Raw genomic sequence first — 24,495 nt, 5'->3', positions numbered from 1 at the left:
TACAACTATAGAGATTAAGGTTTTGTGAGGTAAAAGCTCGAAAGAAGAAAATAGTCAAAGATTCGAAGCACAAATTTTTTCATATAATGAAACTAGTTAATAGCTTTTNGCTGGCAGAAAACTTCAAAATGCACTTGTGGTTCAATGTTACTACAACTATAGAGATTAAGGTTTTGTGAGGTAAAAGCTCGAAAGAAGAAAATAGTCAAAGATTCGAAGCACAAATTTTTTCATATAATGAAACTAGTTAATAGCTTTTTCTTTTTACTTGTAAAATAAACATTTCTAAAATAAATGTATTTTTTTATTATTTTTCGGTTTTTGTCTTTTCTAGTGCCTTTTTCTGCCTATTTCGCTGTTTCATTTCGCCTTTTTTATAGGTTTTGCCTTTTTTTTATAAGTTTTTAGGTCCTAAAAATGNCGTTTTTGCTTTTTAACACCATTTTTGTATTGGTCAACGCAAAAGTTTTTATCAGGCGTCGCGAAGCAATGCCTATAAGTGTATAAATTTGTTTAACGTTGGGGTGTCAAGTACAAACTTTTGGCTCTTTCTGATTGGCTGAAGCCGAAAGTTGTCTGATACTGAACTGGCAATACCTCTAGTTCGATATACAAGCCAATAAAGCTTTTCATAAGCCAATATAAATATGTTGGATATGTCTTCCATACAAAATAAGCTAATAGCTTAAATTTCTGTAGTGGGATTCTGACAATCGCCACTCTAAATTTTCGTCGCCAAAATTCTCTAAACAAAAAGCAGTGGGTCCCAATAGTATACAACATGAAAAATTAACAGACGCAATGTGTAATCAGTCAGATCTGGCAGTATGTGGAACATCTAACTAGTTTTTGCATGTCGTTAGGCGTGCCTGGTATTGTTTTAGTTATTTTTGGCGATCAAAATTAGCGATAGCGATATTTTGAATCCCACTGTTGGTCATGTAAAACACGTCTAATGGTGCTTCTTTCTGCCTGGTACGTAATGCAAACGAAAAACAGGTAACAACTACATACAGTTGTCACCAATCTAATAAGAGTGCGATATTTCGACCAGTTTTGTCTATTGTTCTTTTGTTTGTTTAATGTTTATTAATAGGCGTTTTTTTTTTAACACGCATACGTATCTGCGCTTGAAAATTGTATGGAACTGTAAGCGACAAACCCTGACATTACAAGGTAAAATCATTCTTTCAATTCGTCGGCCATGATTTTTTTTCTGACGTTTTCCAGCATTTTAAAATCATATAAAATTGAGAATAAAAAACTGAAATTGATCACAGTTGTTGTCGTTTGAGATTGAAAATAGAAATATGTGTGTGAGTTTGAGTTTTGAATTTTTAAATTATATTGCTGGCAAACGCCAGATAGCCTCTCAATGGTTTTACCTTGTTCTGTTTTTATCATGCGACAAACTTTGTGTGCTTATGAATAAGTAGTTGTCGATAAAATCAAAATTACTTGTTTTGAAATGGAAATCGTCGATGACTGTGTTTTTACACGTTAAGCGTATATGTATATGCGTTAAAAAAAACACGGCTATTGTTAAGGTATAGCTCATTATCTAACAAAAAAACACATAAGTCCAAACGTTGTGCAAAAATTATAAAAACTCAAACTATGTTCACGAAAATTTCAAACTTTTTATTCTAGACATTTTCTTCCATATAAAAAGTTTTCAAGCATACTTTATATGGAAGACAATGCGTGACACCGTCAACAAAAAAATTTACAAAAATCAACACTATTTTGTAGACAGTTAAAACTTTATTATACCATACAATTATGACCCTAAAATTTTTCTAAAGTTTTAAATTTTGATAAAAATTTGCTGAATTTTTATTATTTTTGTAAAGTTTAAACTTTGGATTCATATGGTAATTAAGTTTTATGTATTTGCGAAAATATTTATTTATTTTTTTAAAATATTTTTATTGGGCTTTGTACCACGATTGTTTACTAGGAAAAATTGAAAAAGCAACAAAGTCTAAGCGGTAGAAGTTATAGCACTATTTCGGAGATCACCACATCTCCTCATCAGACTTCTTTTTTCTAGACTTCAGCAGGGATCGAACCTGCGAATTCGATGTTCAAAGTCAGAAGCGTTAACCACTGAGCTATGTACATCCCGTAAACTCTTGTTGCTAATTCATTTCCCTTATTCAACCAACTACTATCAAGTGCAGCTGATTTGCCGCTATTTAAACTCGACAGCGTGGTTGTTGTCAATTCTATACATCCATTTGTGGTACAAAGCTCAATAAAAATATTATATAAAAAAAAAAATGTTAACAAGCCACAATAACATTGACGAAAATATTTATTTATTTATTTATCAACAAACAGGATGCTTACAGACTATATGATAGATATGTAGATTAGGGTGCCCATCGAAACTGTATTTTTTTGGAAATTTCAAGACAAGATAAAATTAGCGGGTAGGGTCTTGAAATTTTCAAAAAAAAAAAACAGTTTCGATGTGGATGTACTATTTGTCTTTACATTGTCTTACCTATTTCGATCCGATACATCGAATGCGTCCATTCTCGATATTTATCTTGATGGTAACTTTAAAATACGTCACTGCAATATAACAAATGCAATGTTAGACTTTTGATTTTAAAGAATTTGTCTAGTTAATTATTTATTGAATTTTTGTAGTAAGCCTGCAGGACAACGGTTGCTCTGAAACGCGCTTTAGTAGGTAAAACCTAAGGTATACATAATGCTACCTCTATCGAAAAAAGTTATGTAATTTCAAGACCCTAATTTTTTCCTCTTTATGAGAAATAATATTTCCTATTTTTAGTTTTTTTTTATTTACAAATAAAGACTAAACTTTACATCGCCTATAATCGTATTTTTTTGGATTAGCATGCACTGCAGCTAAGAGCATATAACTTATTCACCATCAAGGCCAGAAAATAATTCTTACTCACAAGTAAATGAACACAAGTTGTTTTGTTTTAATTAACTTATACAATATGGCGTTAATTGATTTGAATTGAAAACTGCATCATTAGGTAATACATATTTACAAATAAATCAACTCATTCAGTCAGACGGAGTAGGTAAGCTTTATTGTTTACAAATTTTTATAAACCAGGCTAAAGAAAACATTTACTAGTCTATAAGCTGTGAGTTTAACCTAGAGTTACCGGATTTTTGTTCAACGCAAAATTATGAATGTAAGTAACAGAATAATACTTTAAAACGCTAGAGTACTTGTCTTTAACAATATTTTGGTATATAAGTAAAATATAGTTTATAACTNTGTCCATCGTTCCAACCACACTTTATACTAGGGTTGCCAGATTTTTTACGCGCGAAATCAGTACGTTAGACTTTTCCATGCTAAACAAATCAGTACTTTTCAGTACATTTTTGTTCAAAGCAAAATTATGAATGTAAGTAACAAATAATACTCTAAAACGCCAGAATATGGATCATAAAAAATTAAGGTGTTATTCATTTTAACATGAGTGTACACATCACTACACAGAAGCCAATAAATTATGTTATATTTATGTCATTTTTGTATAGAAATAATGAGATCATTTCTATCTTCAGTGTTTAAATAGTCAAAGAATTCTATACATTTCATTTTAAGATTACTTTTAATATGAAGTTCACTTTAAATAATTTTAATTAGAAACCGGTTTCTCTCTTTGCGCCAGGAAGCAAACTGTAGGCTTAAGATCCTCTCAGTTGCTTCATTTGAGTGTGGTATTGAAAAAAAAAAAAAATAATAATATATTTTTCAAACTTCGGAAAAGTGCCACTATTTAAGGACTTCATCTATAATTCCTCCTGGCTTAAATTAATTTAAAATTCACTAAAAGGAGTATCCAACTCTATGTCTTGTATGCAAAACTCTTTTACAATGTCAGTAAATTGTGAAAAAAGAGTTGTAAGTTATAGGCGAAAGCCTTTCGAATATTCAAATTTGTTGTTATTAAACTGAAAGTTGTTTTTGAGATAACTAACAACACTCGACAAAAAAACTTCAGCCTTTTTGTAATAATTTAAGCTCCATCATATCGCAACTGGTACGTAACGACCCGGCGATATGCCCATAAAACGATTGAACTTTTTGTTGTATTAATTTCTTGGGCATAGGAAACATTATCTGAAACATATCAACTATAATTAAATTATTTTCTTTTTACTATTTACAGTACAGTTTAAGTAAGTTCCAACGTTATGTATAACCTTAAGAAAATGCTAAAGTATTTTGTTTGAATTGAAAATTCAGTACAAATCAATACAAGTTTTGAAAAATCAGAACATTAGCGTACTGATTGAAGAAATGAACAAAATCAGTACAAGAGTTGAAAAATCAATACTGTACTGATAAAATCAGTACGTCTGGCAACCGTAGTTTAACCATATACATGTACAGTATTGGACATATCTATAGCACCCCCATTTCAAAGTGATATTGTTTGCCACTTATGTATAATTATTTATTTTTAAGAATTTTCAATTAAAATTCAGTTCATTCTCTAAAAAACTCATATGGGCAAATCTAAAAAATAGGTACACTCTCAAAAAAAATTTAATTTTTAAATTTGTGAGCACGCCTATGTTTTATATATCATTTTATTCGCATTCTCTTTATAAATCGATTAATATAAGTGTAATTCATTTTCATCAAGTGCTTCAAAAGTTAGATGCGGTATTCTGTTAGCACAATTCGGAAAGAAAAATTAAATTGTAAACAAATCAGCTGGCACTCGGCAAGATTGCATTTCTTGGCTCGTAAGTTTACTAGATCGTTTACGAGCCAAAATCGACTTGCAAACTTAAGCGGACTGTGTAAAAGCATTTTCATACAAATTTTGACATATTGTTTACGAGGCGGTATACTTACGAGGTGTAAAAGCCTCGCATTCACGTATAGCTCCTAAAATTGTTTAATTTTGTACGGAAAACCGGTTTATTTACGAGGTTTACACAGTTATGAGGCATTTACGCATTTATATGAATGCCCTGAATGTTTCCAAAAAATTCAAGAAAAAACAAAAGTTTATCGAAACCAGCAAATTAATTGAAACCGACTTTTTGAATTAATACGATGGAAAAAAACTACAACTTGGTAGATACCCACGTTCTTCACCAGTAAACTCCGCGCTCTCAGCGCTTTAATACTACTAGAACGCCGTATCTGCGCAGATACGGCATTTCAATAAGTTTTCCCGCAAAATTTACGTTCGAAAGAAAGACGTATCTACAGTTTCGCATACATGCAATTAAAAGTTGATGTTTTTTTTTCCATAAATAAAAAGAGGACATCTGAATTAGTCTAAAATAGTTTTCATTTACACAAAAACCATACATTGGACAGACCAAGTACAAACGCGTTTTTTCCAATTTCTCGGTTTGACTTCGAATGCAGATACCCACATTTTAAATCAGTACGGCAGTATAATCTTCACTAAGTAGAATTCTACTTTCTGTGTTGCTGAAAAAGAGGGGCTGAACCCCTTTTGCTGGGAACACCTTTCCACACAAATCACAGAAAATTAGTTAAAATAAATTATAAAGTAATGCTGTGACAAAATCGCTGGAATTGGTCAGCCGAGATAAAGTAAAAAAAAAAATATATATACAGTAAAATGCAAACATAAAGAAGTCATATGATACATCAGATAAAAGGAAATCAAATATACATTTTAAGAAATATATTTAAGGGCTATGTTAATAAAGCTTCTTTTTTTTTGAAAAAACTCATAGCATTTTTTTCATATATATTTATTCTCATCTTTTCCACAAATATCATACAATATGTATATCAAACGAAATATGTTTAAAATACCTTTGCTTAATTTTTCAAACGGTTAATTGGTTTCGAAGATACTGACGTCTTTAATCCTAGATATCGGCATAAATGCATTGGGGATCGATAGAGATCATTGCGGTGAGTATAACGGTATATATTTTTTTGCGGAAACAACTACAAAAGTTATTAAGGGTCAAAGGTCAAATTAAACACCTATATAAATAAAAATTTCTTAAAAACGAAGGCATGGACTTTTAAATTTTTTATCTCATTTGATAGGAAATTTAATTGCCTTTACTTTAATGCACATACTCTATATATGCATTGGTTAGTTTTCTCATAAATCCAATTAATGTAAAAAATATATAAAATAAATTTTAACAAACTCATTTTTTTAATTCCCTTATTAAGGATTTATAAATACGCAGAAAGGAGTCCCGCTTCTCTTCTCTGGCAACACAGAAAGAATTCTGCATAGTAAGGGTTATAATCCCTAAGTGCGGTCGAAGGCCGCCTACGTATAAAAGAGTTCCGCTTCTTTTCTGCGGCAACACAGAGAGGAGAATTCTGCGTAATAAGGGTTTTAAGTCCTAAGAGCGGCCGAAGGCCCCCTACGCAGAAAGGTTCCGCTTATCTTCTGCGACAACACAGAAAGGAGAATTCTGGGTAGTAAGGGTTATAGTCCCTAAGTACGACCGAAGACCGCCTACGCAGAAAGAGGTTCCGCTTCTCTTCTGTGGTACCACAGAAAGGAGAATTCTTTTTTAGTGAGGGTTATAATATCTAAGCGCGGCCGAAGGCCGCCTACGCAGAAAGAATTCTGCGAAAAAATACTGTGGATAGGGTAGCCGGTGTTGGATGGACTAGGGTTGTTTTATGCAAATACTTTGTAAAGTGAAGACTATTGACAGCATATTGTAAGTCAAATGAAAGCTTGATTAATTTTCGATTCAACTCTGTTAGGTCGCCCTGTGGCATTTCACCGTTTGTCAAATTTATTCATGTATTCCTTTATTTATCGTTTTTGTCGATTCACTGTATTTGGCTGACTTCCAAAACGTACCAATACAATGTTTTGATACTGTTCTACTGCGGTATTTAAACCGTTTATGTATGCAGAGTTGCGAAACATCGCATCCTTATACATTGCATACACTGACGTTAAGGAACAGTGCTGATACAATGTTTCTTCCCTTGATAATCAGCTGTTCTATGGTCAACTAGCGATGTTCCGATGACATAAAAGTATCGATAACAGTATGAAATGGTTTATAATCTGAGTATCGATGAAAATACTGGTATGTGTATCGGAAATAAAGAATAAATATTTTACCCTTTTGATACAAATACAAATTTTGACATAATATAAATGTTGAATTTTATGAAAATTAATAGGAATTATTTATGCGTAAAAACAAAGCACAAATCAAAAAGGTTTTATTCCACCGAATACCGAAAGGACTAAGCGCGAACTCCCGATGAAATTACATACGAAGAAATTCCAAATACTTTTTGCGCATTTTCCTGTTTAACAGCTCAACCTAATATTACCGGCGTGAGTTTTTCTACGCACGCACGCAAGTTTTTCACATTTGATCAACTGAAATCAATTTGCGTGCGTGATTTCTCAGAGTTGCATTTCTGCCAAACTTACAGAAGTTGAGCAAAATTTGGGCATATATGCAGAATAGCTCCGATTCTCAAATTAAAAAAAAAAAACATATGGGGATCGATAGAGATAACTGCGGTGAGTATAACGGTATATTTCTTTTTTTTACGGAAACAGCAATTACAAAAGTTATTAAGGGTCAAAGTTTAAATTAAACAATTTTTTAAATCAAAATTTCTTAAAAACGAATGCATTGGTTTTTAAAGTTTTGATCTCATTTGATAGGAAATTTAATTCCCATTAATTTGATATACATACTTTATATACGCCTTGTTTAGTTTTCGCAAAAATCGAATTAATGTACGCAGAAAGAAGTTCCGCTTCTCTTCTGCGGCAACACAGAAAGGAGAATTCTACTTAGTGAGGGTTATATGTATATAAAATTAAAGGGAATCAAGTTTCCTATCAAATGAGACCAAAACTTTAAAAATCCATGCATTCGTTTTTAAGAAGTTTTGATTTAAAAGATTGGTTAATTTAAACTTTGACCCTTAATAACTTTTGTTATTGTTGTTTCCGCAAAAAGATAGACCTACCATTATGTTCAGCTCAATCATCTCTATCGATCATCTCTATCGATGTTTTGCATTTGTTCCAAACTTTGAATTCATAGTCGTGCCAAAATGTCAAATGAGCACAAACGTCAAATCGAAATGTCACGCAACACAAATCTTGGAATTTGAGTTAGCTTTTTACGCACGCCGGTCAATTTCGGTTGGTCCCATACAAGTTGTATGTGCATGAGAAATTTTTGACAGTAAACTGCCGGCGTGCGTGAATATTAGGTTGGCCTTTAAAGAAACACAATATCATACGCAACCTTTTTTCCATCTGTGATCAGCCGATAATTAGTAAATAACGCATAGTGTCAATAGTATCGTCAACGAAGCAACGAATACCGATATCCCGGTATCGAAACAAAAGAATCGATATCCTCATTATATCAGCTGCATCCCTATAGTCAACACTTAAGCAAAAATGGAAAATACAGCGTTAAGAATTTTGGTAGAAAATTTCATGTGCCTAACTAAATATACAAATTGCATCGAAAATTATCGAAAAATACGGAAGAACAAAAAGCGAATAAAAGTTGTTCTGGCATTGTCCAAAACCAACGCAAGGACCCCAAGAAAAATACCCAAAACTGAGAACTTCTGGGAAGTAATAACGAAAATGCCAGACGATGTTTTCAGTAGCCATTTTCGGATGCAAATAGCCACCTTTAAGGTAAGTGTTTAGAATTTATTTAAAGAAGAAACCCAATACTAATACCTACTTCTTTTTAGAAATTGAAAAGTGCGCTAAAACCCTTTTGGCCAAACCGAAAACTGGCCGCCCTTCTTTGTCCTTGGCGAAGTCGCTCTATGTAACGCTGTGGAAGTTGTGCAACCAAAATTGCTTCCGGGAAGTAAGTGATCGGTTTGGCATCGGAGTTGGCACAGCTTATAGGTCATTTATCAAAACAATAAAGGTCATTCTGCGATTAAAGTCCAGGATCATTGTGTTTCCATCTACCGAAGCAAGCCAAAGATTGGTTATGGAGCAATTTGAAGCTAGCAGAGCACTCCCGTTCCCGTTTGTTTTAGGGTGCATAGATGGGACACATATCCGTATATCGCAACCGCTAAAGGACAGTATAAGCTATTACAACCGAAAGGGGACATATTCCATTATTGTGCAGGTAATATAACAAAATAAATGTAAATGCCACTTTTGCATTATTGATTATTATTATTTTCCCAGGCCATTGCTGATAGTAAACTTCGGTTTTTGGATGCGTTCATTGGACATCCTGGAAGATGTCACGACGCATCTGTATGGAATAATAGCCCTATCCGAAGAGCTATAGTCACCAACAAAATTAAAATACCACAAGAATGCCATTTGCTGGGAGTTTGTGCCTATCCTTTGGAAACTTATTTAATAGTGCCTAACAAAGACAACGGCCATCTTTCGGAAGAGCAGAAAAGATTCAACTACGTGCTGAGCTCTACAAGGGTTTTTGTGGAACAGGCGCTTGGAGTTTTAAAGAAAAAATTTCGTATTTTAAATTACTTAGAACTACAAAACCTAGCTCTGGCAAAGCAAATCATTATGGCATGTATGGTACTGCACAATATGATCATAGACAATGAGAACGTTACTCAAGATATGGAGATTATAGAGGAACGTAACACAAATTCAGACCTTGCTGCAGAAGAGTATTCGCATTCACAAAAAGAGGAAGCTAGAAGGAAACGAAGTAGATTGACGACGCTTCTTTCAGCTTAGATATACAGTGGCGGCCAAAAATGGATGAATGGTGTTTCGTTTTTAATATTTACAATGTTTTTCAAGCTAAAATTTTTTTGATATTATTTTATAAAAATATTATTCATGCTTTAACAAAAACCATTAAATCAGACTTTCAAACTATACAGAATTTAGAAAAAACCCACAAATTTTTGTCTAAATTTCGAGCTTTTTAGCCAGAATTTTCTGAAATTTTTTAGGTTTGCAGTTAACAGGATTATAAAATTTTAGTAAAATTAGTGCAAGTTTTAAGCGGCTCAAAAATCGTATTGATTTTTAATATTTTATTTTTTTGTTGACGGCCTTTTGCACCGAAAAACCGAAATTTAAATTCTGTATAAAGTGTGAAAGTCTGATTTATATGGTTTTTTAAAAGCATGAATAAAATTTTTATAAAATAATATCAAAAAAATTTTAGCTTGAAAAGCATTGTAAATATTAAAAACGAAACACCATTCATCCATTTTTGACCGCCACTGTACACCTATGGCCAAAATAATAGAAACACGAGATTTTGACTAATTTTTACTATTTTTCTGTTGCTTGTTTAAAGTTCATTAATTTTTTATAAAAGTAGTATTTTTTATAAAAGTATTATATAACAAAGACTTTTTTATATACTTTTATTAAAAATTAATTAATTTTAAACAAACAAAAGAAAAATAGTAATGGCCGAAATGTCGTGTTTCTATTATTTTGGCCATAGCTGTTCACACATACACATGTACAAACGAAAGTATAGTTAAAAACCAGCAAATTTCATTCAATAAATAAAAAAATTTTATTCATTCTGTGGTTGGTATTACAAATACATATGCATTGAATATGTATGCCTTTGAATTGGTAGGATTACACAAGTTAAAATTTGTGCTTATACCTTTGTTTCAAAAACAAATTCATTAATAGGTACATTAAATACTCACATACATATGTGCATAAGTGCACAGGTGTGTTTATAAAAATAACATAAAACCTGTTGACTAGTTAACTTCTAATAGTGCAAATTATTTCAGTTTAATTCGTTTTATGTACTTTTTTATGTACGTTTTTAGGTACAGTTGTAGCTATAAAAAATTAACAATATATAACTTTTCTCAAAATAATACCACCTCAACATTTTGACTAGATTTGACTATTTTTTATTTAATGTTCATAAAATGTGTATAAAAGTATAGCTCATTTGTAACAAAAACTGGAAGTTCTAATGAAAAAGCCTGTTTTTTAATTTTTGTACAAAGTTTGAAATTTGTTTTTTGTTATATAATGAGATCTACTTTTATAAACAGTTTATGAACATTAAATAAACAATAGAAAAATAATCCAAACTTGTCAAAATGTTGAGGTGCTATTATTTTGACAAGCGCTTTGCATGGTAAACTATAAAGAACGTAAATTATTTCAGAAAGAATTATTTTCATTCATTCATGTATGTTATTAAAAAAATGTATAAATCCTACTTGTTATTTACCAAACCGCCCAACAAAAAACGCAAATTGCGCATTTCTTCCAATTTCTCTTTTTCCACCTCTAGCTTTCTTTCTTCCAGATCCATAAAATTTTTCAGCGTTTCTTTGTCACTATCAGCCTCTTTTTGTAAAAATTCTAGAACTTCGTTTTTCATTTTTTTAGCTTTTGGTTCCGGTGATGAAGTATCGGGTTCTTTTTCATATTCACTATTCTCGTTTGTCCCAGAAAGTATTTCAATCAGTGAACATTCCAAATTTCCTTCCGGCACAACAACGTCACTCCGGCAACCATAAACCTCGTCCATTTCATCGAAAAACTCCCATGTCGTCGCTGCTTCGCCGGATGTGTTGTTTCGCTTTTTAATGCGTTTATAAGTGACCGTAAAGTTTAGAAATTTTCTTGTTATATCATCCCGAGAGAACGGGAAGTCCTNTTTTGGTTCCGGTGATGAAGTATCGGGTTCTTTTTCATATTCACTATTCTCGTTTGTCCCAGAAAGTATTTCAATCAGGGAACATTCCAAATTTCCTTCCGGCACAAAAACGTCACTCCGGCAACCATAAACCTCGTCCATTTCATCGAAAAACTCCCATGTCGTCGCTGCTTCGCCGGATGTGTTGTTTCGCTTTTTAATGCGTTTATAAGTGACCGTAAAGTTTAGAAATTTTCTTGTTATATCATCCCGAGAGAACGGGAAGTCACTATCCACTTCTTTGATTTCTCGCAAGACTTTTTCCCATAAAACGGACCGCTTCTTGCGTTTGGCACAGAATTCCCCTTCATTACGCAGCCTTGTATTGAGCAGAAGTTTCTTTTGCTCATGTGTCCACTTTCTTTCGCTGCAAAATAAATGTATACATAAACATTTATGTGAATATGCAATACAAAAATAAACATAAGCACCTACCTTTCGCTATTTTCCATTTTTAAAACACCAAACGCAAACAAAAACAAACGAAGCATCAACTTTGTTAGTGATGCGCTGGTTGCTCTAGCGATACGTTTCGATAACTTTTCGGATACGTTTTGGAACAGCTTACACTGTCAATATTTTGTAGTTCGGCGTTATGGAACATTACACTTTGTGCGTATGCAATGCAATTGACGTTTTGGAAGTCAGCCTTTGTTTACTTCTTTTAAAATACATAGCTGAGCGGGACTCTAATATAGCTCGACGTTACTCGTTTTAGAATATAAAGCCTCAAGTAAGGGAAAATATTTGTATTAGTTATGTAGATGTGCCAGTCAACACAATTACCAATTATAATTAAAGTTGTATTCATCTAATACCAAGCAAAATCATCGTTTTTCATTTAAACTAACAGCTTTTATAATTTCCTGGAACGTCCTGCTTGATTTGAAGTCACGTCTGGTCTACGTGCACGACTTTATTACGTTGGTGCAAATAAATTAAAGCAGCCGCAGTTTCGTGAATGCCTGGTTCCGGCAATTACTGCCTTAGAAGTCGAGCGTCAGGAAGAAAGGACAACAGTGAAAGCGAGTTATCGTTTGAGAGCACAGAAATGGACGAGACAAACCAGCTGGGCCCAGCCGGAGGGGGTCAATTAACCGTCATTATCGCGACATTAAACGCCTTAAGAGCATCGGTGGAGGAACTAAAGAACAACTCCGTCGAAAGCCAACGAGATATAATACGGTTGCGCGAGAACATTCGACCGCAGGAAATGAGCGAGCAAAACGTGACAACACAGTCAGCACAACGCGAATCGAGCATAGTCGCCTCCCCATAGTCGCCATCCCAACTCTACGATTTGCCCACCTTTGCCGGTAATGCGGAAGAATGGCCGCTGTTTTTTGCTAACTATAACGACACCACCGAGGCATTCGAATACGGCCATCGCCAAAACTTAATGCGACTACAAAAGTGCCCTGCAGGCCCTCCAAAAGAAACAGTGGCAACAATGCTTATCCACCCACACGATGTTGTTAAGGAACATCAATAACTACATAATTTGGTTTGTGAGTATTTTGCATCAGATAGCTTCGGCACCAATCCGACTTCGGCAAAGTTAGAGTCGGATGAAGATAAGCGAGCGCGTCATATACTAGAACCAACAACTACACGACAAGCAGATAAGCATTATGAAATGGGACTTATTTGGAAAAGGTTTCCGCATCAAGACAACGAATTTGCTGTCCGCTTCACGGACACACTTTGCTCCCGCGGACCACCGAACCTACACCAACTTTAACAAAGATGATTGGGACGGCTTCGCGGAAGTTACCGAGAGCAGTTTCGTCGCCCTTCCCACACCCATAAACGTACATGCTGGCGAACGCCAGTTCAGCAGGGTAGTCACTGACGCAGCGGCTCGCTTCATCACGTCCGGATGTACCGCGGAAGTCCTCCTAAATTTACCGCCCGAAGCAAATGTACTAGCAAATGAGTGTGACCACCTACGCCACCTACGGTCGATCCCGGGGACCCTCGAAAGCATGCTGTGAAACATACAAATAGTAGATATCTAAATGCTATGCACAAATTTACTTTAAAAGAACTAGTGTGAAACTGACTTATTATTTGAGAATTTATCTAAATTATTCCAATTATAAAATTGTGATGTAGCTTTATTCGAATTGTAATACGCATTTAATTTCATCTTCCGATTAAAATGGATCGATCTCTGTAAATTTTAATTGGAGACTATTCAATATTATCAAAATCACCCTCTACCAACTTAATTTTTACATATTTCGTCTGTTTTCCCTTAATTTGATAAAATACTTTTTCCTAGTTACGACTTAGTTGCAGCTGCAGCCGAAACTAAATTTTAAGTTGGTACTTAGCCAGAAAAGTCGAAACTAAGGCGACTATGAATAGCTTTAGTTGTGACTTAGAATAGTTTCGACTTAGTTGAGTACTAAATATGACTATGAATATGCGCCATTAAGTTTAAATTATGTTTGCCCTGAACTGCCATTTCCCCGCCTAATATGCATCATTTTCCTTTAATATTGGAGATTGAGTTTTTTTGAATACTTTTGCATTCCTAGAGATATGCAAAGGGTTTAACTATGGCTCTTGTGACTTCCACTCCTATTCTGCAACTCTTTCGTATTCGAATTTTGCTAAAAATCGTAGAAATAGTATGCTGCAATCCGAATCGTATTTTCGAACTTTCGAAATTCATAACAATGGCATGCCTAAAAACAAACGAGTAAGGTTTTTTGCGTAATTTTGTACGAAAACAATTCTGTGTCAGAGGCGAGATAAAAGATGTAAATCGATGTGTGTTTGCAGGAAATATTAGTGGTGTTCATTTAAACAGATAAATTTGCATGTACGTATATTTTTATCCACTGCTTTATATAAACGAGCAAAAAAGAATCTTTGTTGCCCCTTATCGAGAAACTTGGATCCGGTTTAGTTATTTGTGCAATGATTTTCGGTTGTTGCGTCCAAACGCATAATCCGAATCCAAAAGCTTTAACATCACGTGTAATCAAAGTATTGAAATTTTATTTAAAATAAGTGTTTGAAATTTCCGAGCACTATCTTATTATTAAATTCGGTTTGCACTATGCACTTTTTTGCAAATTTCGACGTGGGTTCTCCGCAAAAATACTGTGGATGGCGTAGCCGGAGTAATGTGCACAAGAAGTGTTGTATACCTTTGACATGCGGAAGCCCCTCTTCTCGGCAACACAGAAAGGAGAATTCTACTTAGAAACGGTTATAATCCCAAAGCGCGTCCGAAGGCAGAAGCAAGTTCAACAAAGTGCATGTTTTCAACGGCTTGGAAGAAGCTGTTATTGCATTAACTGGATTGAGAACCAGTTCTTCAGGCATAGGAGTAGTTCTGGCTTGTGGTCCAACAATTCGACCAGAAGCTGACATACCGCGCCCATGTTTACTATGCCCGACAGCAGCGCATATCATTGTGAAATCATTCCTATAGCGCGCTCTTACTCCGCTGCTATAATTGCAAATGCAATAGAATCCACCGTTTCCTTCAAAATATGTAAAATCAAACAATTTTACTATAAATAAGCACTTCATGATTGTTTTTTTAAATCCTTTGCACTTTGTTTTCCTCCTAGTACGGGAAAACAGGAATTTCAAGGTAGCTGGTGTTTTGATATGACATTTCTCTCACTCCCTCGGTTAGCATGGGGGCCATCTGGCAGGCGGTAATGTTTGCGTTGACTAGTGCGGATCGTATCTTTACAGTTAAAAATGCCAATTTTTTAAATCATTTTAGTAAGGCTAATTTTCTTTTCATTGGCTTTAACTAGCTTTTGGAAACGTAAATTTATTATTGCCAGACATGTCCGTTATTGCTAACATTGTGCCAGACGTCATTTTTTATTAAAAATAAATAAATTTTTCAACTCATTTTAGTAAAGCACAAAATTTAATATGATGTTGTTTAAGTACTAATGAATCTAAAATTAATTTGCCAGACATTAATTCGGTTGCTAAAGCAAGAGCCAGACCGATTTAAATCTGAAATGAATTACGCTGGTAGTGAGGGAGATAGTCTCAAAATAGTGAATTTTCATAGGATTTTAGTATGAAAACGGGAAACTATAACTACTTATCTAACGTTATAACATAATTCTAATTACTGGAATATCAAAAATTATATACATATATTTCCAAATTCATATGTTAAGGCAAATAAAACTTAAAACATTTCAAAAAGCATTAACTTGTATAATGTCGAAATGAAATAAAATAAGAAAAGCAAGAGAAAAACAGAAAAATTTTGATATTTATAATTGTGTCATAAAAAACACTGACTTACAATTGACTGATGACTCTACATCCCATTGGTAGAGGGATTCGGGGGTACGAATTTTTTGTAACATAAGGAGTTGAGGACTTGCTCTAGTTGCTAGTCTCTTAAAACGTCCTCCGATCACGTCGTAAGCAGATTTTCCATGTGAACTTGCAACAAAGTTCAATTCTGCCATTTCTTTGAAGGGATTTTAATGATTTCAGACCTTTAGTAAAGCTAATATGATTTATTCATATTGTTTTTGGTTTTTACATACCTTTCCTCTTTCAAAAATATACAATTTCATAAAATTTCAATGTCTATTTGAAGGGTGAACACACCAAAACTGCGACACTTTGGGAAGCTTATAACTTACCCAAAAAGATTTTAATATTTTGAAATTCAAATACCATAAGCTGACCATGATCTTAGATGGACGTAGAAGAAATTTCATTTGAATTTGATTCCTAGTTGAGTTAAAAATGGCAACCGAGTTAGGAACGAGACAAACCATTTTGCATGAGTTTATAAATGATCCGGCCTTAAGTACACGTAAAATTGCTAAAAATTAAAGATTGCACTATTCAACAGTTTTCAGGGTTTTAATCGGTACAAATAAGGCCAATAAGGTTAAAGTGATAAAAACAGTGCTCGGATGTCCTCAGTGCGTTTTCGCGAGATCCGAAGATTTTGTCGCGTTATGTTGCAAAATCCGTACGGAGATCGCAGTTTTTCGTACAAAAGGTAAAGCGAAAAGCTTCATTGAGATGTTCTACAGCTCAAACAGCGCCAGACCGAGGCGCAAAGTAGAATGTTACAGCGAAATCCCGCAGTTGGAAGTTGTATGAATTCTAAATTTAAAAAATACAACTGCATTGTTATGGACTACGAAACCTACTGCCTTAAAAATTCAAAATATATTGCAGGTCAAGATTTTTATACTGCTACAAGTCGTCAAGATGCCTCTGAAAGTTGTAAGCTGAAAATGAAGCCCGAATTTCCAAAAAAAAACATGGGTTGGCAAGCTATTTGTTCCTGTGGCCGTAAGAGCAGCCCTTTTTGCCCATCCGGGACAATGAATGATCACGTTTATCGGGATGAGTGCCTCAAAATGCGTCTTCTGTCATTTATCAATAGATAAGGTAGTAGGCCACTGTTCTAGGCGGACATGGCAAGTTGCCACTATGCCAAGGACACATTGCCGTGGTATAATGCAAATAACATCAATTTTGTAGCTCACGACTGCAATCCACCCAATAGCCCAGAGCTATGTCCTATTGGGGAATATTGGTCAATAGTCAAAGGAATCTTGAAGAAAACAGGTGAAACAGCAGTAAAAAATATTGAAGAGTGCAAAGCAAAGTCGTTGTGCGCATCGCGTCAAGTCGATGATGCAGTCGTGCAGAACATGATGGCGCGTGTGCGATGAAAATACCGATCACATGCATATGGAGCAAATAATAAATAATATTTTAAGATTTTAATAACATCTAAACTTCCAGGTTCTATAATACAAAAAAAAAAGTCATTTCAAAGCCTTCTAGTTTGCTTCTGGTAGTAATCTCTGTGTCGCAGTTTTGGTGTGTTCACCCTTTATCATATTGCTCTAGCGTTAACGACCTAGAGTCCAAACGCATAAGTAGCCCATTACGCCCATTTGGGTACTTAAAGTTGACATTACAGACAATGTTTTTATGTAAAAATAAAAATATTTAAAAATGCTATAATCAAAAAAAAATAAAAAATAAAAAATTTTACTTAATTTATTTTCGTTTTTCATACGTTGCACATTATTGTAAAAAATGTACAATTAAAGCCCATAAAGAGACGGAAGAAATACATTTTTTTCATTAAGTTGCGTTAAAAGGTGTTCAAGATACAGCACTTTAAAGAAAGGTATGTATGACGTTTTCTTAAAATTTAAGTCCCGTGTAAATAGGCAACCCTACGTCATATCGGCTAAATGTGCTGCATGTATATTCATGTCACCTAGATCTCTTCAACTTTCATCCAAATCCTTAGAGGTCTCACAAAGAGGTGGCCGCGGTGACATGAAATGCCTCTATTTCTTTTTTTTTTTTTTAAAGAACAGGCACAAATGAATAATTTGACAAAAAATCTGTTATTTCTTAAATTTTTTCCCTGTTAAATTTAGATTTTTTTGTATTTCTTTCATACAAAAAGAAAAAATCTTGAATGTTTTTTATGAATAAAAATAGTTTCTTAAAGATGTTTTTTGATAAAATAACCTCAAATGACAAAATGGTTAAAAGTTTAAAAAAATTGCATAATATATTTAAAAAATTTAAAAAAAAAATTTCAAGGGAATCGTAAGAAGAATAACTGAACCTAAACTCTTCCGATTTAGACTTGTGAGGTATCATTGGAAAGGTATTTTCTCACCCTTTTTATTTCTTTGCTAATAAACTCATTCAAAGGATGAAAAAGAAAGGTAGGATAAACGAACATCATTCAAAGTTGAATTAAGATGTGTTGGTATTTGAAAAAAAAAATAAAAATTTAACACCAATGTCTTTTTTTGCACATAAATAAAAATAGTAGGAAAATACTTTTCTACCGAGATCCCACAAGAGACCTTTTTCAAAAAGTTCTTTAGAAACTATTTTTATTCATAAAAAACTTCATTTTTGGAGGTATTTTCAAATCGGTCCGACTCGCGTAAATCTTAATATTTTTCCGAAATGTTTTGGTGGATGTCTTAAAATATAATAAATTTTGTAATCCCGGTGGAAAACGGCAACTTTTTTTGGCGATGCAGTCTAATATACATACGTGATTAAGTGGAACCACTTTTTTAAGCTGAATAGCGGTAATTATTTATGGAAAAAATACTCGATTTTCGGAATCAGCAAGCGATTCTGCAAAGGAACTGGATAGTGGCATCCAGTGCGCATTTTTGTTGTAAGTCAGTGTTTTTTATGACACAATTATAAAAATAAAAATGTTAAAACAATGTTATAAATATCAAAATGTAAGATAAGTAGTTATAGTTTCCAGTTTTCATACTAAAATCCTATGAAAATTCACTATTTTGCTACTATCTCCCTCACTACCATTAAATCGGTCTAGCTCTTGCTTTAGCAACCGAATTAATGTCTGGCAAATTAATTTATAGTCACTAGTTCTTAAACAACATCATATTAAATTTTGAGCTTTACTAAAATGTGTTGAAAAATTTAATTTTTTATAAAAAAATCACTTCTGGCACAATGTTAGCAACACCGGACTTGTCTAAAAGCTAGTGAAAGCCAGTGAAAAGAAAATTAGCTTTACTAAAATGATTTTAAAAATTGGCATTTTTAACTGTAGAGATACGATGCGCACTAGTCAACGCAACCATTACCGCCTGGCAGATGGCCCGCACGCTAAACGAGGGGGTGACAGAGATGTCATACCAAAAACCCGCTGTCCTGAAATTCTCTCTCGAAGACGTTGCTAGCTCTTCGACTACTCTTTCATCTATCTTCGAAAAACAACTGATAGCTGGCAATGCTGCACATGTTTCCGCAAGGGTTGCAGCATGTCGATTTTTCATTTTACGTTACGTTACGAAAATTTGGGTTTTAGAATAAGGGGGTTTGACTTTCTTGACCATATTGTCTCCTCTATTGATTGGAATGATGTTTTTGGGTCAGGCGATGTTGCTTTTTGTTTTCATGAACNAATGCTGCACATGTTTCCGCAAGGGTTGCAGCATGTCGATTTTTCATTTTACGTTACGTTACGAAAATTTGGGTTTTAGAATAAGGGGGTTTGACTTTCTTGACCATATTGTCTCCTCTATTGATTGGAATGATGTTTTTGGGTCAGGCGATGTTGCTTTTTGTTTTCATGAACTCAGGAATATTATTTTTAATCTAAGTAAAATGTATATACCTGTTCATGCCAAAATGTCTTGCTACCTTGGCACACGAGGAAGTTGAAACGTCTTAAGAATCTAAGAAATAAGTTCTTTAAAAAGTTTAAGCTAACTAAGGACAGCACACACTTTGATTCCTATACTAGTTACCGAGATCAGTTTAATACTCTCAATAAGTCCTGCTATAGAGGCTACATTGCCTATTTTGAAAGAAGCATTAAAAGCAATCCGAAATGTTTCTGGAACTACGTTAAGTCTATGAAGGTTTTTTATAAGAATGCTACGGCAGCTTCGTTATATGATACAGCTGACCTTTTTGCTGATTTCTTTGCCTCAAATTTTGTATCAGATGATGGGGTTGGTGAGCTAATTGCGGATAGTGACACTAACAATATGGAGTGTGCTTCCTTCGATGTAGGCTCTCTGATTCTCACAGACGAAGATATTCTTGATGGTATTACGAATCTTAAACATTCTTGTCATACAGTCGAAGATGACATGTCTGCTATTTTGCTGAAGAATTGCGTTTCCTTAGTAGAACCCTTGAAATTTATCTTCAATAAATCGCTATCGTCAGGCATTTTTATTCAGGAATGGAAGCATACCTCCATCACGCCGATATTTAAAAGTGGTAATAAGAGTGATGTCAGCAACTACCGTCCGCTCTCTAAACTAACTACAGTTTCTAATCTCTTTGAAGTTATAATAAAAACTAGGCTGTTTTATACTTTACCGCGTGTAATTTGCTCCAATCAGCATGGTTTTGTTGCAAGTTGATCCACTGTTGTTGTTGTTGTTTTTGTAGCGGCTACAACAACCCCGCCCAGATCGGTTAATATCTCAGTCGTTGTCGTCAAGTTCCACTAACGGCAGCCCTAAGAAGCGTGCAGCCGCCATTGGATCGCCCCACGGGGACAAAGCCGATAGGGTTGTCGGGTTTTCCGGGCATGCGAAGAGATGTTTCGAGTCGTGAGGGATCTCTCGGCATGCCGGACACTAATTTGGCACATCGGCGTTTAGTCTGCTCAGGTGTGAGTTTAACCTGCTGCAGTAGCCACAGCGAAGTTGGGCTATTGTGGTTCTGGTCTCCCTAGGCAGATGAAGCTCCGTCTCGTCAATGTCCGGTGGTTGTGTGCCTAGGAACGGCATTCACAGGTCTGGAGTCTACATAACTCGCTGCTTAATGAACCTCTGGACTTCGTCCGTCAGTTCGTAGAGATGCCTCCTGACGTGCCTAGGCGAGGGCTCCTCTGCAAGCAGCTGTCTGTTTGGGTGGCCACATCTGTGGCTCCCAACCAGAAACTGCTTGCAGAGCATTATGTTATGCTCCTTTACTGGGCGCATTTTCGCCTCGTCATGAAGGTGGTGTTCTGGCGACATTAGGAGGCATCCAGTCGCTGTCCTAAGTGCGGTCTTTTGTGTCGTCTGTAGCTTCATCCACTGCGTCCTACTAGTCCCCGGCGACCACACCGGTGATGCGTAGTTTAAAACCGGCCGGCCTATTGCCTTGTATGTTGCCAGCAACGTTTCTTTGTCTTTGCCCCAAGTACTGCCGGATACCGACTTGAGGACCTTGTTGCGGCTCTGTACTTTATTGACAAAAGCGGTTGCGTGCGCAGAGAAGGAGAGCAGACTGTCGAATGTAACTCCGAGTATTTTGGGGTTATTCACCGTCGGAATTGGTGTACCATCGAAGTGAATTCCCAGCGGTAGCCTGACCTCCTTCGTCCAGGTGGCGAACAAGGTCGCAGAGGATTTCGTAGGGGAGAGGGCTAGGCACTTTGCAGTGAGGCAGCGGGAAAGCTCGGAGAGATACCCGTTTACTTTCGAACACAAGTCATCAATTCCATACCCAGTCGTTATGATCGAGCAATTGTCGGCGTAAAAGATAATCGAGACTCCCTCTGGTGGTCGAGGGAGCTTTGAAATATAAAAGTTGAAAAGTATCGGGGAAAGGACACCACCCTGTGGAACCCTCTGTTTTATTTTCCTGAGTTTGCTCGATTTGTCTCTAAACATTACCGACGAGTGTCGACCACTAAGATAATTTGCCGGTCACCGTTTGAGCCTCTGTGGGAGAGAGAAAGCTTCTATATCTTCTAGTAGCGTGGAATGGCTGACAGTCCAACGCTACTAGAATCGTTCTCTCACAGGGACGGTTATGGTTGAGGCCACGAGTTATCTGAGTGTTTATGGCGTNTATGTACGTTTACAAGTTGCCGAATCTCCGCGTTGAGATCCCTGATACGGGGATCTCCGGGATCGGCCTGACGAAGGCTGTCACGCTCATCGGCATGAACAGCCGCTTCGGCATCCTGCCGGTACGAAGCGATCTGCAGCAGCGGTGATAGCCCTGCGGAACTTACGTTCACCAAGGTGGACGTCGGTTGGTGTGGGGAGCGCAGCGAAGTTGTTTTCAGTAAATTCTGCGAAGCCTTTCCAATCAGCTTTAGCAAAGTCGGTTGGTTTATCGATCGAGATGACTATGGGCAGATGGTCTGATGCCAAAGACAGCATAGGTCGCCATGATATGCTGTCTATCAGACCAGCGCTGACTATTGTTATGCTTCGCGAGCTGCAGCAGCTGCCCATAATCCTGGTGGGTGCGTCGTCGTTCATTGTGCAGAATAATGAATCGTCTATCTGCTCAGCCAAGTCAGTTCCCCCACGATCGTTTGACATTNTCGGTCGATACGAAGCTCCTTTGTTGGCTGGTTTCCCCGGTTTGAGCAGTGGGACCACTCTCCCCACCTTCCAGATGTCTGGGATGGTGAGATTGGCCATTGACAAATTTAGGACCTCCGTTAGGTAAGCTACTCCCGCGGGACCCAAATTTTTCAGCATCAGGATGCATATTCCGTCGGGATCCATGGCTTTGGAGGCTTTCGGCTTCCCGATGGCCACCTGAACTTCACCGCAAGTGAAAGCAATAGGGCACAACTTGTTGGCAGTTTGTGCAGCCTTCTGGTCACTCGACGCTTGGTTTTGTCCAGCGGAGGAAGCGGTATGAACTGCAGGCTAAAATAGCTCGCGCATCGCTCCGGGTCCGACGAAGCATGGGCGCCGAAATTTCAACTCTGTCGTCGTGCTTCGTCGGATTGGACAGTGACCTCACGGTTGACCAAAGCTTACTCCCACTTCTTGCGCTTATGTACGTTCACTAGTTGCCGAATCTCCGCGTTGAGATCCCTGATACGGGGATCTCCGGGATCGGCCTGACGAAGGCTGTCACGCTCATCGGCATGAACAGCCGCTTCGGCATCCTGCCGGTACGAAGCGATCTGCAGCAGCGGTGATAGCCCTGCGGAACTTACGTTCACCAAGGTGGACGTCGGTTGGTGTGGGGAGCGCAGCGAAGTTGTTTTCAGTAAATTCTGCGAAGCCTTTCCAATCAGCTTTAGCAAAGTCGGTTGGTTTATCGATCGAGATGACTATGGGCAGATGGTCTGATGCCAAAGACAGCATAGGTCGCCATGATATGCTGTCTATCAGACCAGCGCTGACTATTGTTATGCTTCGCGAGCTGCAGCAGCTGCCCATAATCCTGGTGGGTGCGTCGTCGTTCATTGTGCAGAATAATGAATCGTCTATCTGCTCAGCCAAGTCAGTTCCCCCACGATCGTTTGACATTCTTGAGTGCCAAAGATCGTGGTGCGCATTAAAGTCACCTACTACCATACGGTCTTCACCTCTGAGCAGCGCACCTATATCAGGGTGATATCCTGCCGGGCAGCAGGTGACAGAGGGTATGTACACGTTAAATATTTGGAGCTCAACATCGCCTGACCGGATAGCAATGCCCTAACATTATAGGGTGATACCCTGCGGTCAATGTCTGCTTCGGTAAGACGATACTGCACGGTGTGGTGCGTGATGAACGCTATCTCGCTCGCGATCTCGACGGTGCACGTTGTAAACGGCACAATTCAACAATGTTGAATTGCTGTGCAACTTCGTCTCTTGGACCGCAGCTATCAATATACCATGCCTTCCCATGAAGACGGTTATCTCCTCGATCTTGCTCTGAAGCCCGTTACAGTTAAACTGAAGGATCTTCATGTGGTTCGGGAGACGTGCGGTAATGCGGGGTGTGAGAGATGTGTGTGGCCTTGCCGCCATTGGCTGTGTGCGCTGCTGTGGTGGTTGCCGCCCTGTGGTGGTGGTGGGTGGCGTCGCAGTGGGGTTTTGCGACCGTGCAGCGCAACACGGGCCCTCGAAGTTCCTCGTCCAATCTCGCGTGGTGCGCAGACCTGAACATGCCCTAAAGTGCCACCAGCCAAGGCAGGTGTTGCACTTGACTGATGTCACATTACAGAATATCCTGGTCTGACATACCGTGCAGATTGTAGGAGGAACCAAGAGTTGTTGGCGGCGGCGTGCGGGTGATGGTGCGGTTGTGTGTGTTCTGTGGTCTGTCGTGGTTGTCGTGTGGTCTATTGTATTGTTATGTTGTTGTGCTGTGGTGCTTGTGTGGAGCTGCTCAGGTGGACTGGGGTTAGCCGTGGAGGCGGCTCTATTTGAGTNACATACCGTGCAGATTGTAGGAGGAACCAAGAGTTGTTGGCGGCGGCGTGCGGGTGATGGTGCGGTTGTGTGTGTTCTGTGGTCTGTCGTGGTTGTCGTGTGGTCTATTGTATTGTTATGTTGTTGTGCTGTGGTGCTTGTG

At 37.0% G+C, this 24,495-nt stretch overlaps 3 protein-coding genes across 11 annotated transcripts in view; 1 reads left to right on the top strand and 2 right to left on the bottom strand.

Moving 5' to 3' along the window:
• Positions 1–24,495, bottom strand: part of Crk (Crk proto-oncogene, adaptor protein) — a 190,879-nt gene that overhangs the window by 113,112 nt on the left and 53,272 nt on the right. For 4 of the 9 annotated variants that reach the window (XM_017621687.1, XM_017621681.1, XM_017621704.1 and 1 more), the window contains one exon: positions 2,510–2,580. The exons of the other annotated variants lie outside the window; for them this stretch is intronic. In XM_017621687.1, coding sequence (XP_017477176.1) covers positions 2,510–2,541 — 32 coding nt within the window. In that variant the 5' untranslated portion in view covers positions 2,542–2,580. The remainder of the gene's footprint in view (positions 1–2,509; positions 2,581–24,495) is intronic. 9 annotated transcript variants of the gene reach the window in all.
• On the top strand, positions 8,410–9,797 carry LOC108367163 (putative nuclease HARBI1). Its single transcript, XM_017621759.1, has 3 exons — positions 8,410–8,675; positions 8,735–9,129; positions 9,192–9,797. The coding sequence occupies exons 2-3, from the start codon at positions 8,986–8,988 to the stop codon at positions 9,717–9,719; spliced, it is 672 nt and encodes a 223-aa protein (XP_017477248.1). The 5' UTR covers positions 8,410–8,675; positions 8,735–8,985; the 3' UTR covers positions 9,720–9,797.
• On the bottom strand, positions 10,570–12,453 carry LOC108367173 (uncharacterized). The gene is made up of 3 exons (XM_017621770.1): positions 12,115–12,453; positions 11,908–12,046; positions 10,570–11,637 (listed from the first exon to the last, which is right to left on the bottom strand). The coding sequence occupies exons 1-3, from the start codon at positions 12,168–12,170 to the stop codon at positions 11,194–11,196; spliced, it is 639 nt and encodes a 212-aa protein (XP_017477259.1). The 5' UTR covers positions 12,171–12,453; the 3' UTR covers positions 10,570–11,193.

Source organism: Rhagoletis zephyria, unplaced genomic scaffold (genome assembly GCF_001687245.7).
Source record: "Rhagoletis zephyria isolate East Lansing unplaced genomic scaffold, Rhagoletis_zephyria_1.1 Rzeph_scaffold_00042, whole genome shotgun sequence".
Lineage (NCBI taxonomy): Eukaryota > Metazoa > Arthropoda > Insecta > Diptera > Tephritidae > Rhagoletis > Rhagoletis zephyria.
This window is presented reverse-complemented; position numbering and strand designations above follow the sequence as displayed.